Source organism: Podarcis pityusensis (assembly GCF_964106645.2).
Source record: "Podarcis pityusensis genome assembly, chromosome: 1".
In the NCBI taxonomy this organism is placed as follows: domain Eukaryota; kingdom Metazoa; phylum Chordata; class Lepidosauria; order Squamata; family Lacertidae; genus Podarcis; species Podarcis pityusensis.
The window spans coordinates 132,762,200-132,777,076 of NC_138028.1; the positions used below are offsets into that span (position 1 = coordinate 132,762,200).

The 14,877-nt window shown below is 42.5% G+C and overlaps 1 protein-coding gene across 5 annotated transcripts in view; it reads left to right on the top strand.

Annotated features, from left to right (window-relative positions):
• The window catches only part of PIKFYVE (phosphoinositide kinase, FYVE-type zinc finger containing), a 92,673-nt gene that overhangs the window by 37,839 nt on the left and 39,957 nt on the right, over positions 1 to 14,877 (top strand). For 4 of the 5 annotated variants that reach the window (XM_081015146.1, XM_081015145.1, XM_081015144.1 and 1 more), the window contains 8 exons: positions 3,197 to 3,344; positions 3,786 to 3,953; positions 6,725 to 6,787; positions 8,785 to 8,914; positions 9,699 to 9,879; positions 11,496 to 11,570; positions 12,444 to 12,551; positions 14,369 to 14,509. In XM_081015146.1, coding sequence (XP_080871272.1) covers positions 3,197 to 3,344; positions 3,786 to 3,953; positions 6,725 to 6,787; positions 8,785 to 8,914; positions 9,699 to 9,879; positions 11,496 to 11,570; positions 12,444 to 12,551; positions 14,369 to 14,509 — 1,014 coding nt within the window. The remainder of the gene's footprint in view (positions 1 to 3,196; positions 3,345 to 3,785; positions 3,954 to 6,724; positions 6,788 to 8,784; positions 8,915 to 9,698; positions 9,880 to 11,495; positions 11,571 to 12,443; positions 12,552 to 14,368; positions 14,510 to 14,877) is intronic. The other variant, XM_081015148.1, reaches the window with a different exon arrangement.

Here is a 14,877-nt window from a genome sequence, read left to right on the forward strand (position 1 = left end):
TTCCCAGGATTTGAGGAGCTGCTAGCTACTGTTTAGGTATAGAAGGGAGCCTGCCCTGCTAGTTTCCTATGAAGTTTCTTATGAATAATATGGGTGTGAAGGGAATGAGAAATCGCCAGTGGGGCTCTAAAGCCTGTAGAAAAATGTGCATGTTTGGGGCAGGTGGGAAATGTGGCCAACTGAATTATTGGTTTTTTACTTAAGGGATTTTGTTACAGAAGTATGCAGTCGGAGTGTAGCTGTTGTAGTTGGAAACCCTGACATGCTTTCCTGGTACCCCACCTAGAAGTATCTAAAGGGGCTGCATATAAGTGCAGTGGGTGGCGCTGTGGGTAAAACCTCAGTGCCTAGGGCTTGCCGATCGTATGGTCGGCGGTTCGAATCCCCGCGGCGGGGTGAGCTCCCGTCGTTCGGTCCCAGCTCCTGCCCACCTAGCAGTTCGAAAGCACCCCTAAGTGCAAGTAGATAAATAGGTACCGCTTTATAGCGGGAAGGTAAACGGCGTTTCCGTATGCTGCGCTGGTGCTGGCTCGCCAGAGCAGCTTCGTCACGCTGGCCACGTGACCCGGAAGTGTCTTCGGACAGCGCTGGCTCCCGGCCTCTTAAGCGAGATGAGCACGCAACCCCAGAGTCGGTCACGACTGGCCCGTACGGGCAGGGGTACCTTTACCTTTACTATAGTTTTCAAGATTACAGGATAATTTGGATGCCATATTTGGTGCCTTCTAGCATGAACATGGTCGTTTATACACCTAAATATATATGGTTTTCATGCACATTTTAATAGCCTGAATGATTTATTGGGTGGATACAGAGATTTGCTCTCCATTCAGATTGACAGGAGAGAATTTCCAGTACTGGAAAACAGACAAGATGAGACAAATTTATCCAATGCAGAAATACTTCATTTGCTTTAGTCTTCTGATGGGCCACAGTGTTCTACAACAAACAGTTATCCATCTCTGTTTTTTGGAGAAAAATAGATGAGAAGCCATTCCTATAGAAGACAACCCTAGTATAACCAGGTTTCTTCAAGTGATTTGAAACGTGTTTTTTCTCCTGAGCTGCCAGAATTATCTACTTAGATTAAAGTCTTGCAATTTCAATGGCTACATAGCTCTTTAGTTTACTTTTACTGTCCAAAATATTAACAGTTCCTTATTTATCACTAGTCCATGACTAGCTTTTTTTTTTTTGCATATTCGACACTGAATTGTCATTGTTCCTTTTTTCTTTCAATTTCTATTAAGTTTATTTTACAACACATACACACACACTCATAAAACTAAATATAAAAGTAATAATACACAATCAAAAAACAAAATACAAATACAAATAAAATATAATAACATACGGAAACTTACACAGATCCAATAGTCAACACTCTCTCTCTCTCTCTCTCTCTCTCTCTATATATATATTTCAGTTCTTTTCTTCCAGTTGTCTTCCTTCATCCTCAACACAGTTCTCTTTTTATTTTTGGTAAATTGCCTCCTTCTTAGTTCATTATTACCCCATTTTCTTTCTGTTTTTTAACTTTTATACCATAATTTATTTTGCAGAAGTTAATCGAAACAAGTCCAAGTATTAATTTGAGGGCACTGCTTTTTAAGGTATTCTCTATAGTTTCCCAATTCTTTTTGAAATTTTTGCTTGGGCTGACCCCTTCTGCCAATCTAGCGAATTCAATATAATTAAATAATTTATGGCTTCTGCCAATCTAGCGAATTCAATATAATTAAATAATTTATCTTGCCACTCTTTTTTTGTTGGTATTGTTTCTTTTTTCTAATTTTTGGCAATTAGTGTTCTCGCAGCCCCTGTAGCATAAAGGAATATTTTCTTATTATCTCTGGCTATATCTGTGTCTAATATCCCCAATAAAAATGAATTGTCATTGTTCATGGTTTCCTGAATATTATATGTATAGATTCCAATTAGCTTATATTTTGTCAACATATTTGTGCTACATATTTATATGAAATTCATGTGACTTAAATATATATCTATGCACACTTAAGTTTTACAGACTTTTAGATTTATCCCTTCAGAGTAAGCTTACATCTAGCTCTGCCCCCCTCACAATCCCGTGCAGTTCCTGCTCTTTATCGTATTTCTAGAACTCTTTATTTTTCCTTTTGCAACATTAACATGCGCAAACACAGTCAAATATAGAGAAAGTGGAATTGCTGCTTGCAGAAAAATGGAACCAGATGTGGCTCTCCAGATGTTGCTAGACTTCTCCAGCTCCCATTACTGTGTCCCCAGGTAACTTTCAAGTGGTGAAAAAGCCCCACTTAATGGGCCATCGGGACCATCAAAGGCCTGCTACAATAAGTTCACCTGAAGGCAATATCATTTGTCTCCATTCTGATATTGATGCTAATAGAGTCTCTGGTGAGATGTCCAGTTCTGTGGGGTAAAGTTTTAGTGATAGAGACCTGAGGATGTGAACAAGGTGCTTTTGTCTGTCCATTGTATCATTGGCCCATCCTGGGGGCTGACTGGGTGGGTCCAGGGGGTGGTTAATGGATATTTGCATGAGCAGGTTGTCCTGATTGCCTTGGGGGGGGGGGAGCCCTTTCTACTTATGTACAGTGGTACCTCGGGTTTCATACGCTTCAGGTTACAGACTCCGCTAACCCAGAAATAGTACCTCGGGTTAAGAACTTTGCTTCAGGATGAGAACAGAAATCGTGCTCTGGTGGCGCGGCGGCAGCGGGAGGCCCCATTAGTTAAAGTGGTGCTTCAGGTTAAGAACAGTTTCAGGTTAAGTACGGACCTCCGGAACGAATTAAGTACTTAACCCGAGGTACCACTGTATTGTTTTTATGATGGATATTATAGTTGTAAACTGCTTAGAATCCATTTTTTCAGGTAAGTGGAATATAAATTCAGCAGCAGCAGCCCTGGCCGTTGATCATGGTGGCTGATGGAAGTTGAGAGTCCAACAACATCTGAACAGCCACTTCCCCACTTTTGTGCTTTGTGGTCAATTAACATTATTTTGAAAGTTACACTTACGCTTAATTGTTCACATTTATTTTGGCTCACCTGGTATAACCTAATCCAGTACCTTCCAAAGCAAATCGTAAGAACAAAGTCTTGTATTCATTTGTATATTCTAATGAAGGAATTGTACTTAATCCAAGGGTGCTAGCAAATAGAGTGAGAGAAATGTGTGTTTTTCCCGCAGAGCACAGAGTTTTCTGAAACTCCTTCTCCAGACAGTGATTCGGTCAACTCTGTAGAGGGCCATTCTGAGCCATCCTGGTTCAAAGACATCAAGTTTGACGACAGCGACACAGAGCAGATTGCAGAAGACGGAGATGATAACTTGACCAGTGAGTGTTTGTGTCCGTTTTCCGAGGATATCTGTCTTAATAGCAAGTAAAAGCTCTGCCTTGCCGCTGCCTGCTGCTGTTGTAGAAATAAACGCTTTTATCTATTTCTTTTACGGAGATACAGTATCTTCTGTGTGTTTGGCTAGATTTCCACACACACCCAGATTCCAAATTGGCATAAGGTCTGCAGCTGTTTGGGCATCTTGGTCCTAACAGCAGCCCTGCTTTAAAAAAAGGAGCAAATGGCCTCAAAACACCATCCAAATCATGAGAAACGCCAATATGCAAGTGGATGAAATTACTGTCTCTCTCTCTCTCTCTCCAACATTGCACACGGTTTAATTGAGATCATTTCTCTCCTTTCCTTGATCCCCCGTGAATACCTATTATTTGAACCCCCCTTCTCCTTCCTGTATCTCCCCCTCTCCTCAAACCTAAAAGATTCTGCCAGTCCTAGCAAGCGCACCTCAGTCAGCAGCTTCCAGTCTGCCATGGACAGCGACTCAGCTGCTTCCATCAGCCTGAACGTGGAGCTGGACAACGTGAACTTCCATATCAAGAAGCATTCCAAGTACCCCCACGTGCCCCCTCACCCTGCCGACCAAAAAGGTATGCGGTAGTTGCCACTCGGAGTCACACGTGATGAAAAGCGGGGCCTAGGCATCCGTCTGCCCAAACACCAGCTCCTCCTGTCCCCCCACTGGTCTTATTTTCTACTCCTCCTTCCTCTCGCATTAGGCCACTCTGCTTTTGAACCAGCGTAGACAACGCGTTTTCACATAGCTTTTTTGACAGGCCATCTTTTGGCCGCAGAGAGCAAGGATGTTTTGAAGGACATCTTCTGTTTCTCAGTCATTTGTGCTGGATGCAAATGTCAGGCAGGTCTGGTCCCAGGGCTGGTTTGGTTTTTTTGCCGGAACTCAGTTCCGGCACCTCTCAGGTGGGCACCATTGCCATTATAAGAGAACAAGGGAGGTATTCATGTTTTCTAGAACTGGCTGGTACCATCTAGAGCTCAGTCTAGTTGGAAAGACCAGAATTCTGCTGTATTCAAGTACTGGTGTTGAATGTGGCAGGCTTGGGTTCAGGCCAACTTCACCTCAGACCATTGTCTGTCTTCATAGACAAGATTTTATGTCAGTTTGATCTACACCTTTTAAATGGTAGAGAAATTACAATCTTGTATCATGTTAAGGGGGAAGCAGGTGGTGCTGTGGGTTAAACCACAGAGCCTAGGGCTTGCCGATCAGAAGGTCTGCGGTTCGAATCCCTGCGACGGGGTGAGCTCCCGTTGTTCGGTCCCTGCTCCTGCCCACCTAGCAGTTTGAAAGCACGTCAAAGTGCAAGTAGATAAATAGGTACCGCTCCGGCGGGAAGGTAAACGGCGTTTCCGTGCGCTGCTCTGGTTCGCCAGAAGCAGCTTAATCATGCTGGCTACATGACCCGGAAGCTGTACCAATAAAGGCCAATAAAGTGAGATGAGCGCCGCAACCCCAGAGTCGGCCACAACTGGACCTAATGGTCAGGGGTCCCTTTACCTTTACCTTATCATGTTAAGGCTTCTGGGCTGCTTTATATTGCAGTTTTACATGTAGCAATATTGATATTCCTTCAGCTTTTTTGTTAAAATAAAAGTCTGAAAATAAGGCCTCTTAAGTAAAAATTATAATAAATGTTTGATTCTTTTCCCTTGCCCCAAGTACTAAAACTCTGCTAGTGGTATTGATCTTAATATGACCTTTTCATCTTCCTCGTTTCTTTGTCATCAGTTCGTGACAAAACCACAGTGGAACCTCTGGGGCTTTGCTTCTGTAAAATAATGTGTATAAGAGGAGGTAAATTTGCCTGTGCCCACTCTTGCTCACAGGTAAAGAGGGAAGTTAACAAGAGTAACTTTGAGATACTGTAATTCAGCATGTGGCTGAACTCCTCCATGCCTAATAACATTATGCAATAAACACCTGCTTACTAAAATTCTTTATTAGTTGCTGTGTGGTGAAACTAATTTCATAAAATAGCTTTAGTAATAGAAGTTCTTTTTTCTGGTTTGTGAATTAACATACTGTAATCCCCCCCCCCATATTATTGCATGCTTGTCATGTATATTGAATGCATCCGGAAAGTTCTGTGTTCATCAGGAAAACAAACTGTAAAAATCCGTAGTATTTATGCATTATGCAAAACATCTAGGAAATTCAGTTCCAAGTTCATTGTTAACGTTTGCATAGCTGCTGTTTCAGATTGTGTGGGAAAACAACAAATCCACAAGGTAACTGAGACTATTGAATTTAATGCTGGGGTAGATCAGGAGTATCTTTGCAAGATGAGCAGAAGCTTGTAGTAAACCTCCCCAGCAAGACCAGAACGCTGCTAAAATGGTACAGGGCACCTGGAAGCAACGTTTTACCGCAAGACAGTGATAAATTAGCCTGTGGCGTCCCTTGTTGTGATTTCTTTTTTCGTCTCTCAACTTGCACAAGGAATCAGAAATATGTGCAAAATGTTGAGTGAAAGCTTACTCAGATGCTTTGTCACTGGCGATTACATTTTTCTTTCTATAATGAGAACTGTAGATATTTTAGGAAAGCACAAAACACAGATAAAAGTGCCTCTTGAAAGTTTGCAATAGGTTTGATCCAGAACCTGCTTTCTTGAAGTGAGGCACTTGACTCCTGCTGCGCTGCTGGCAGACTTGACCACAAGTATAGAAGGAATAAGACCAGAGGACGAGGAACCCCAATGGTCTAACTTCTCCATTCCTTCTAAGCTGGTCTGAAGGTGAATGGATGAGATAGGCAGTGACCATGAAAATATAATTAATACGGGCGTGCATATGAAATTATTGTGGCTGGGAAGAATTAATATTATGCACCTGGCTTCTTTACTATACAGCTTTTGGGCAGTGCTGAAGACACGCCTGTTTATCCTGGCCTTTGATGACTGACATGTGTGCTTTCAGGGCCTACGCTATTCTTGCCACTGTTCTTTGTATGTTTTTAATTCTGAATTTTACATTGTAGTAACCCACCCTAGGACCTGTTGGTGAGGGGTGTATAATAATAATAATAGTAATAGCATCTTCATCCTTGCTTGGCCTCCATGTCAAAAGACCATGAAGCTGTGGAACATGTGTAAATTGGCAAATGGGCTCTTCCATGTCAATCTGGTTCCAGAACTGCTTTAATGCCTTGTTTGACACGTCATCAAAACAAGGAAAGAAAGCGAAGATTCCCTTCACTTGAACATTTTGGAGTTGTTACTACAACAGTGACTAAAAATACAGCATGAGTCATGCCTCTCTTTCTCTTGTGGAGTGGGCGTGTAAGCCATATGATTATAGCCCTGTGTCCTTCCATCTTCATATTTCTTTCTCCTTTCAGAGTACCTGATTGCCGACAACGGAGGGCAGCAGATGATCTCAATAAGCGACGCTTTTATCAAAGGTGAGTTGAATGCCGGAAGAATGTTCCCCCTTGGACATGGGTTTGGATGTTGGGTGAACATCTCTCTCTCTCTCTCTCTCTCTCTCTCTCTCTCTCTCTCTCTCTCTCTCTCCTTTTGCTGAAGGGTTTTGAACACGTCAAATGATCTTGCCCCAAAGCTTGATGAAATCCGTACAAGTCTCTGCATGTGTCTGTGAATATGATGAAACAGGATGCTTCTGGGAGTTGGGGTCTGTTTTTCCAGTCCGAGTGATCGTTCTGTTTTAAGCTTCTCTCTCTAAACACACAAAAGAAGCTACCTAACACTCGCTTGAACTGATGACTTGCGCTTGAGATACATTCCTCCCCCTTGTGTCATCCAACTTACGTTAATATCTATTTCCGGGTTTCATCAGATGCTAGCCAAACAAAGAAGCAAGTGCCGTAGGCTTTTAAGAAACCTGCTTGACTTCAGCTTAAAAAGTTGTCCTGCAGAATAGTTGTAACTAGAAGAATGTCTTAAAGAAAGACTCTTCTGTCTGTACGGTTATACTTTTTATATCCTCTCCTTAATACACAAACATACCGCAACCAATGTTTTAAAACGTGTGTATTATTAGCTGCAGTGGGTAGTATATTTTCGACAACTACTTTTTTTACATATAAAGATCCTTTCCTACCACAGTAGCCCCTTTTGAAATTAATCTGGATTTGGAGACCATTGTTGTAAGCTCTTCGTTTGAATTGCATGGTGCTTCTAGACTGTTCTGCTAAAATAAAAGGAAATATCCCTCTTTGCAGTATTCTCTTACCCCTCTTTTTTCTAGCTGCTAGACATATGACTGTTTTCAGACACCAGCAAAGTGGAAAATGTGTGTTGTGAGGAATCATCTGGAAGCCATTGTGACATTCCTGTGACATCCTTTTTCATTTTTATGACCTGTATCCTCCTCCAAGAAGGATTTATCCACATTCTTGTAGCAACCGTTTAAATCAGGCACCCCCAGACTCGGCCCTCCAGATGTTTTGAGACTACAAGTCCCATCATCCCTAACAGGACCAGTGGTCAGAGATGATGGGAATTGTAGTCCCAAAACATCTGGATGGCCGAGTTAGGGGATGCCTGCTTTAAATGGTATGATTTAGCATTATGGGAATCAGCCTAAGCAAGCATTGGGCACATGTATTCTTTGCTCCTCCTTGTGCAAGTGAAAGGGATGGAAAGCTTCAATTTTAGAACTAATTACCATTCCATCCATATATAGCTTGCTCTGACGATAGCCAACTGAAACAAAACAGGCTATTAAGCCATGGTCTGATACCTTGTGATTTTCTAACTCGCCAATTAGAATAAGACTTACAGTTCTCTTTTTTAAAAAAATACTTAATTGAAGTTAAATTGATTAAAAAAACACATACTGTAGTGTGGTACCTCCGGTTGCGGATGGGATCCATTCCAGAGGTCCAGCCAGATCCCGAGGTTTCTGCAACCAGAGACCCCGCTTCTGCGCATGCGGCAAAACCCCGGAAATATAGTTCCAGGTTTGCCGCTTACGTATCCTGAAATTTACGTAACTGGAGGGATACGTAAGCGGAGGTACGACTGTACAGTGGTGCCTCGCAAGACGAAATTAATCCGTTCCGCGAGTGTCTTCGTCTAGTGGTTTTTTCGTCTTGCGAAGCAACCCTATTAGCGGCTTAGCGGATTAGCGCTATTAGCGGTTTAGCGGCTATTAAAGGCTTAGCGGCTTAGCGGCTTAGCTGCTAAAAGGCTATTAGCGGCTTAGCGGCTTAGAAAAAGGGGGGGGCGAAAAAAAATATCAAGACTCGCAAGACATTTTCGTCTTGCGAAGCAAGCCCATAGGGAAATTCGTTCTGCGAAGCAACTCAAAAACGGAAAACCCTTTCGTCTAGCGGGTTTTCCGTCTTGCGAGGCATTCGTCTTGCGGGGCACCACTGTATATGGATTAAAGTGTAATCTTACCACCTCCCTCCCACCCACCACTTGTGTTTTTTAGAGTCGCTGTTCAATCGGAGAGTTGAAGAAAAATCCAAAGAGCTGTTTTTCACACCCTTGGGCTGGCACAGCAGCAGCCTGGACCTTCTGAGGGAGGAGAATGGGGAAAAACAAGCCATGGAGAGGCTGCTGTAAGTTGGGTTCCCTTCCCTTGCCTGCAAAGACGGGCTCTGGCAGATTGAGCAAATGATACCAATAGTCAAGAAAGCAGGGAGGGAAGTGAGAGGCAGCTGGGGCTCATCAGCCTGGGAAGGTAGTCTGTCTAGGAGAAGGAAACCTCTGCTGCCTTGTGGGATATCTTCTGGAGAAGGAAATGTTCGGTAGATTTATTGCTTTATTGTTCGGCGCCCAGCCACGCTTCCCCTGGGAGCCTCTGTAGATCGTAAAGCAATTAGCAGAGTTACACAGCGGCGTGTGTCGAAAGAGCAGTAAATGAGTCCCAAACGTTTCTTCTGTCCTAATATCCCTTTATTGGCACAAAAGTAGTGTATTTACAAACTCCAACTTCCATCTGATTCAAGCTGCATCTTCTCCCTCTGCTTGCAGCGACGCAACAACCTGCTTTCGATTTTCACTCAGTACACAGCATTCCAAGCTGCTTTCGTCAAGTCCTGGCTTACTTCCCTTGTAAGCCCATCCCCTCAGTCTCGAGACACAGAAGGTTAACCCTTCACTACACCCAACAGGAAAGACTAAACCCTAAACAAATCCAGAACGGAGCCCCTAAATTTGTGAATCTGCCCTCCTCTTTGCTTTGGGAGCCCGGAGCGATTATTTTGTGGATTTACAGCTTGCTCTAGCCACTTCAGAGCCATAGTTCACTGTCAGGCAAACAGGTATCTATGGCTCCAGAGGATATTCCCTCCCTCTGCCATCTCCTGAACTTTAACCATGTTTTTAAATCTCTCTCTGCAGCTCAGCTAATCACAACCACATGATGGCGCTGCTGCAGCAGTTGCTCTACAACGAGTCCTTGTCTCTTTCCTGGAGGGATATGATCGTGCCCGTGGTCTGCCAGGTGGTTCAGACGGTCCGACCCGACGTCAAGAACAGGGACGATGACATGGACATCCGTCAGTTTGTCCATATCAAAAAAGTGAGTTCAAGTTACAGGGAACCAGGCAGAGGGCCTTCTCGGTAGTGGCGCCCACCCTGTGGAACACCCTCCCTTCAGATGTGAAGGAAATAAGCAGCTATCCTATCTTTAAAAGACATCTGAAGGCAGCCCTGTTTAGGGAAGTTTTTAATATTTAATTCTGTACTGTTTTTAACATTTGATTGGGAGCCGCCCAGAGTGGCTGGGGAGACTCAGCCAGATGGGCGGGGTATAAATAATAAATTATTATTATTATTATTATTATTATTATTATTATTATATAACGGAAGGTGGCTGCTTAAGGCTTGTGCTGACTTTCAGAATGATGGCACCTCCATATCCCAAAACTAGCCCAAACCTGCCAGAGAACTTGCCACCCTCCAAGCCAGTCGCTTGATAAACCTCCATTTCTTGGTGTCTGCCTGGTTGTACGAGCGCAGGGCCATGTCAGCAACTTGCTGGCTTAGTGGGTATATGTTTGGGAGGCAACTTGCCAATCATTCACACCTGAACTAACCCTTGATCATTTTTCAAAACTCTAGCATTCAGCTCCCGTTGCTTCTGTTTAACATTATTGTAAGTGGCAATTATTTGCAGCTTATTTCCAGCTCCCACCAAGTGTCTCATGTTTAATTACATTGACTGGTATTCAATCATCTCTTTGTTCTGACCTCATTTTGAATTTAGATTTTCCTACCCCCTTTTCCTTTACCGTTTTCTAGGCATAATATTGAACTAAAAGAGGTCACTATGCTAAACATTTACTTAGCATGAACATTTTTAGACTATCCGTAATAAAGGTAAATGATAAAATAAGATTTGATTAGTCCAGGAATAAAAGTGGTATGTAGCTAAAATTCATGTCCATAAAAGGCAACCTACTTTTGTAATAGAAAGGTGTGTTTTTTAATGGTGAGGACCTGTCATCAATTTGGCATTTTTTTGTACTCCTGTGCTTAACAGCAGGGGAGAGCTATTTTTAAATATGTGTTTGCATGATTACACTTCATGCAACATTTCAAATTCCAGCGGCCTCCTTAGCTAGATGTTCCTGGTTGACAATATATTGCAGTTGTGAGTACAGTGGTACCTCGGGTTACATACGCTTCAGGTTACATACGCTTCAGGTTACAGACTCCGCTAACCCAGAAATAGTGCTTCAGGTTAAGAACTTTGCTTCAGGATGAGAACAGAAATCGTGCTCCGGCGGTGTGGCAGCAGCAGCGGGAGGCTTCAGGTTAAGAACAGTTTCAGATTAAGAACAGACCTCCGGAACGAATTAAGTACTTAACCCGAGGTACCACTGTACTGGGGAAATGCCATATTCCTAAAAAAGTAGTACTTTCCTGGAATAAATCATTTGAATTGTGTGCTACAAATGAACCTAATGTATGTACTGTATTTTGTTCTCACGATAAACTGGATGCCTGAATTACCCATTTGAGCTTCATGCAAGAAATAATGGAAGCTAGATTTATCTGGGCTGTTTCTAGTTAGCTTATTGATGTTAGGAGGGAAAAGAAAATACTTTTTTTTAAAAAAGGAGTCTTGCTTTTTAACACAAACTGGGAAAATTAGGAGATCCATGGATAATAAAATTCTTACTGTTTTGACAGATTCCAGGTGGGAAAAAATTTGACTCTGTTGTGGTGAATGGCTTTGTTTGCACCAAGAACATAGCACATAAAAAGGTATGGTGGAGCTATGTTAGTTTATACAATATGGTAGCATGGATGACTTGGAACGTCTAATGTTCGATATACTACCTAATCAACTAGTTTTGTAACAGTTTTTGCTCTTAATCTTCCCTACCCCACTACGAAGTTGTTTGTTTGTTTGTTTATGCCCTGCCCTTTTCCCTGACAGGGACTCAAGGCGGCTTACAGATAAAATTAAGAACGGCTAGCAACATAGAAAATACAGTGGTGCCCTGCAAGACGAATGCCTCGCAAGACGGAAAACCCGCTAGACGAAAGGGTTTTCCGTTTTTGAGTTGCTTCGCAGGACGAATTTCCCTATGGGCTTGCTTCACAAGACGAAAATGTCTTGCGAGTCTTGAGATTTTTTTTCCGCTTTCCCCCCCCCTTTATCTAAGCCGCTAAGCCTTTAATAGCCTTTTAGCAGCTAATCCGATAAGCCGATAAGCCTTTAATAGCCGCTAAACCGCTAATAGCGCTAATCCGTTAAGCCGCTAATAGGGTTGCTTCGCAAGACGAAAAAACCGCTAGACGAAGACACTCGCGGAACGGATTAATTTTGTCTTGCGAGGCACCACTGTAGGTTGTTGGCATAATGTAGGTTCAGATTCAGACAGGATTAAGGAAAGCAGAATCCCTCACAAGGATTAACTGATATCGTAAGGTCCAGAGAGGGTCTCCCACTTGGCTGATTGTGGCTCATTTGAGCAAAAACATATTGAGTTTGAATTCACATTCTAATGTTGCCTTTTCACTCTGCCACTGAGTTGTTGACTCTTCCTATTGCACCTTCTAAGGGAAGGTATTGCTCTGTCTTTCAACATGAAATAGTGAAGGGATTCATTTAACAACCTTTTCTCTTTCTAGATGAACTCCTGTATCAAAAACCCCAAAATTCTGATGCTGAAGTGCTCCATCGAATATCTCTACCGAGAAGAAACAAAGTTTACCTGCATAGATCCCATTGTCCTTCAGGTTGGGATAGTTTGCTTTACCATCCTATCAGAGTCTAATGAGTTGGTTTATTCGTGACTGCAGTTGGCTAGTTCTGAATAATTGCAGGGAATATGTGGTTTGCCATAGTCTCCATGCTTCAAGTCAGCAAAGCACGGAGACTATGGCAAACCACATATTCCCTGCAATTATTCAGAACTAGCCAATTGCAGCCGATTTGAAAACAGACTGGTGCTTTGCTCAGTTCATTATGACATGCTTTTAATAGTCTTCTACATTGTGAAAGAGGGATGCCAGGTAGCGCTCTGGTCTGAACCACTGAGCCTCTTGGGCTTGCTGATTGGAAGGTCGGCGGTTTGAATCCCTGTGACGGGGTGAGCTCCCATTGCTCGGTCCCAGCTCCTGCCAACCTAGCAGTTCGAAAGCACGCCAGTGCAAGTAGATAAATAGGTACTGCTGTGGCGGGAAGGTAAACGGCGTTTCCGTGTACTCTGGCCTCCGTCACGGTGTCCCATTGTGCCAGAAGCGGTTTAGTCATGCTGACCACATGACCCGGAAAACTGTCCGTGGACAAAACCAGCTTCTTTGTCCTGAAAGCGTGATGAGCACTGCAACCCCATAATGGTCTTTCACTGGACTTAACCGTCCAGGGGTCCTTTACCTTACATTGTGAAAGCTTACCTAGCAAATGAGAGAGGTTTTTAACGATACCAGTATGCAAGAGCCATATGAGGATCTTGGTATGCGCACATATGACACAGTCCTGTACTTGTTTACTGAGAATTTAAAAAGTACTGTATTTTTCGCTCTATAAGACGCACCAGACCATAAGACGCACCTAGTTTTTGGAGGAGAAAAAAAAAATATTTTGAATCCCTCTTGCTGTTCTGGCTTCTGTGATAGCTGCGCAGCCTGCATTCACTCCATAAGACGCACACACATTTCCCCCTACTTTTTAGGAGGGAAAAAGTGAGTCTTATAGAGCAAAAAATACGGTAATTTTAATCTGTTTTAGTATTTTAATTTTCATATGTTTTAAGGCGTAGTTGTGAATTTTTCTTGATGTCATTGTTTTGCCTTTTTGTAAACGGCTTTGATGTCCTTTACAATTAAGCGGTGTGTGAATTTTATATACGGGGGCTTGCTATCTTGTAAGTATGCTTAAGATCGCAAGCCTTGCTATTTCTTCCCCAGCTCCAATGGTAAATTGTCCAAACACCAGCTTTGCTGGGAAAACAATGCTGGTCTAGTGCAGATGTGAGCCACTCTTGATACAGCTTGAAGCTAGAATTTGAAGTTGGGTTTTTCAGTTCTAGGTAAAACTAGCATTGACATAAGAGCATGTCATAATATTGTGTCATGGTTAACTCCAGAAACTGGGCAGGGGGTGAAGAGTAAGCAGACCACAGGATGTTTCTCATCTTGAAGGATATTGTAACCGTACATCTGCTCTGAGCAACTCTGACTATGGAAAACATTTAATCTGCAAATATTGTAACCAAGTTGTTTTAGTGCTTCTTAAAAAAATTTTTTTTTTCAAAAAAATTAAAAACACCAATGGCAGCACCATTCTGCATACCAAAGTACTAATTTCAGAATTGCTGAAATTCATGAGCATTGTGTCTCATTGTTTTATTAGTCAGTCAGTAATCCAATGCTCTGTTTTAGTGCATAAAACCTGAATTAGGTTAGTGTTTACTTGAACTGTCAGTTTAGTTTTAAGGGGGGGAAACTGCTCTTGAGTAAGCATGTTTTAAGTTTGCAGCCTTAGACATGCTTTTAGTCCTCATGTAGGGCCTGGTATCTGATGATTGCAATACTTGCTTCTGCCATGACAGGAAAGGGAGTTCCTGAAGAACTATGTTCAGAGGATCGTGGATGTCAGACCAACTCTGGTCCTGGTTGAAAAAACTGTGTCCCGTATTGCCCAAGACATGCTGCTGGAACATGGCATCACTTTGGTCATTAACGTTAAGCCGGTAAGTGCTAGAATTCTAAATGAAATCGTGGTTCAGCAACAGGTTTTCCCTCCTTTTTTTTGGTGATGTACACAATACTTTTTCTCCCCCGTTTTGTTTTCTACATGGGTACTATTTCCTGTTTCTTCTCCTTTTTTGTGTCTTATTCAGTGCACTTCTGATGTTCTACTTTATATTTTCAATAAATAATGTAAAATTTAAAAAGCCTTGGGAGTATTTCCACATCAGTATAATTTAACAAATGCTGATAGTGGTACTTTGCCCTGAATAGGATCAAATGCCATGAGGTAGATCTGCTGAGGGACAAGGGTTCTCTGTCACCTGTTCTTTCTCTTTGGCTCTGTATCTACAGAGTGTGTCATGAAAAT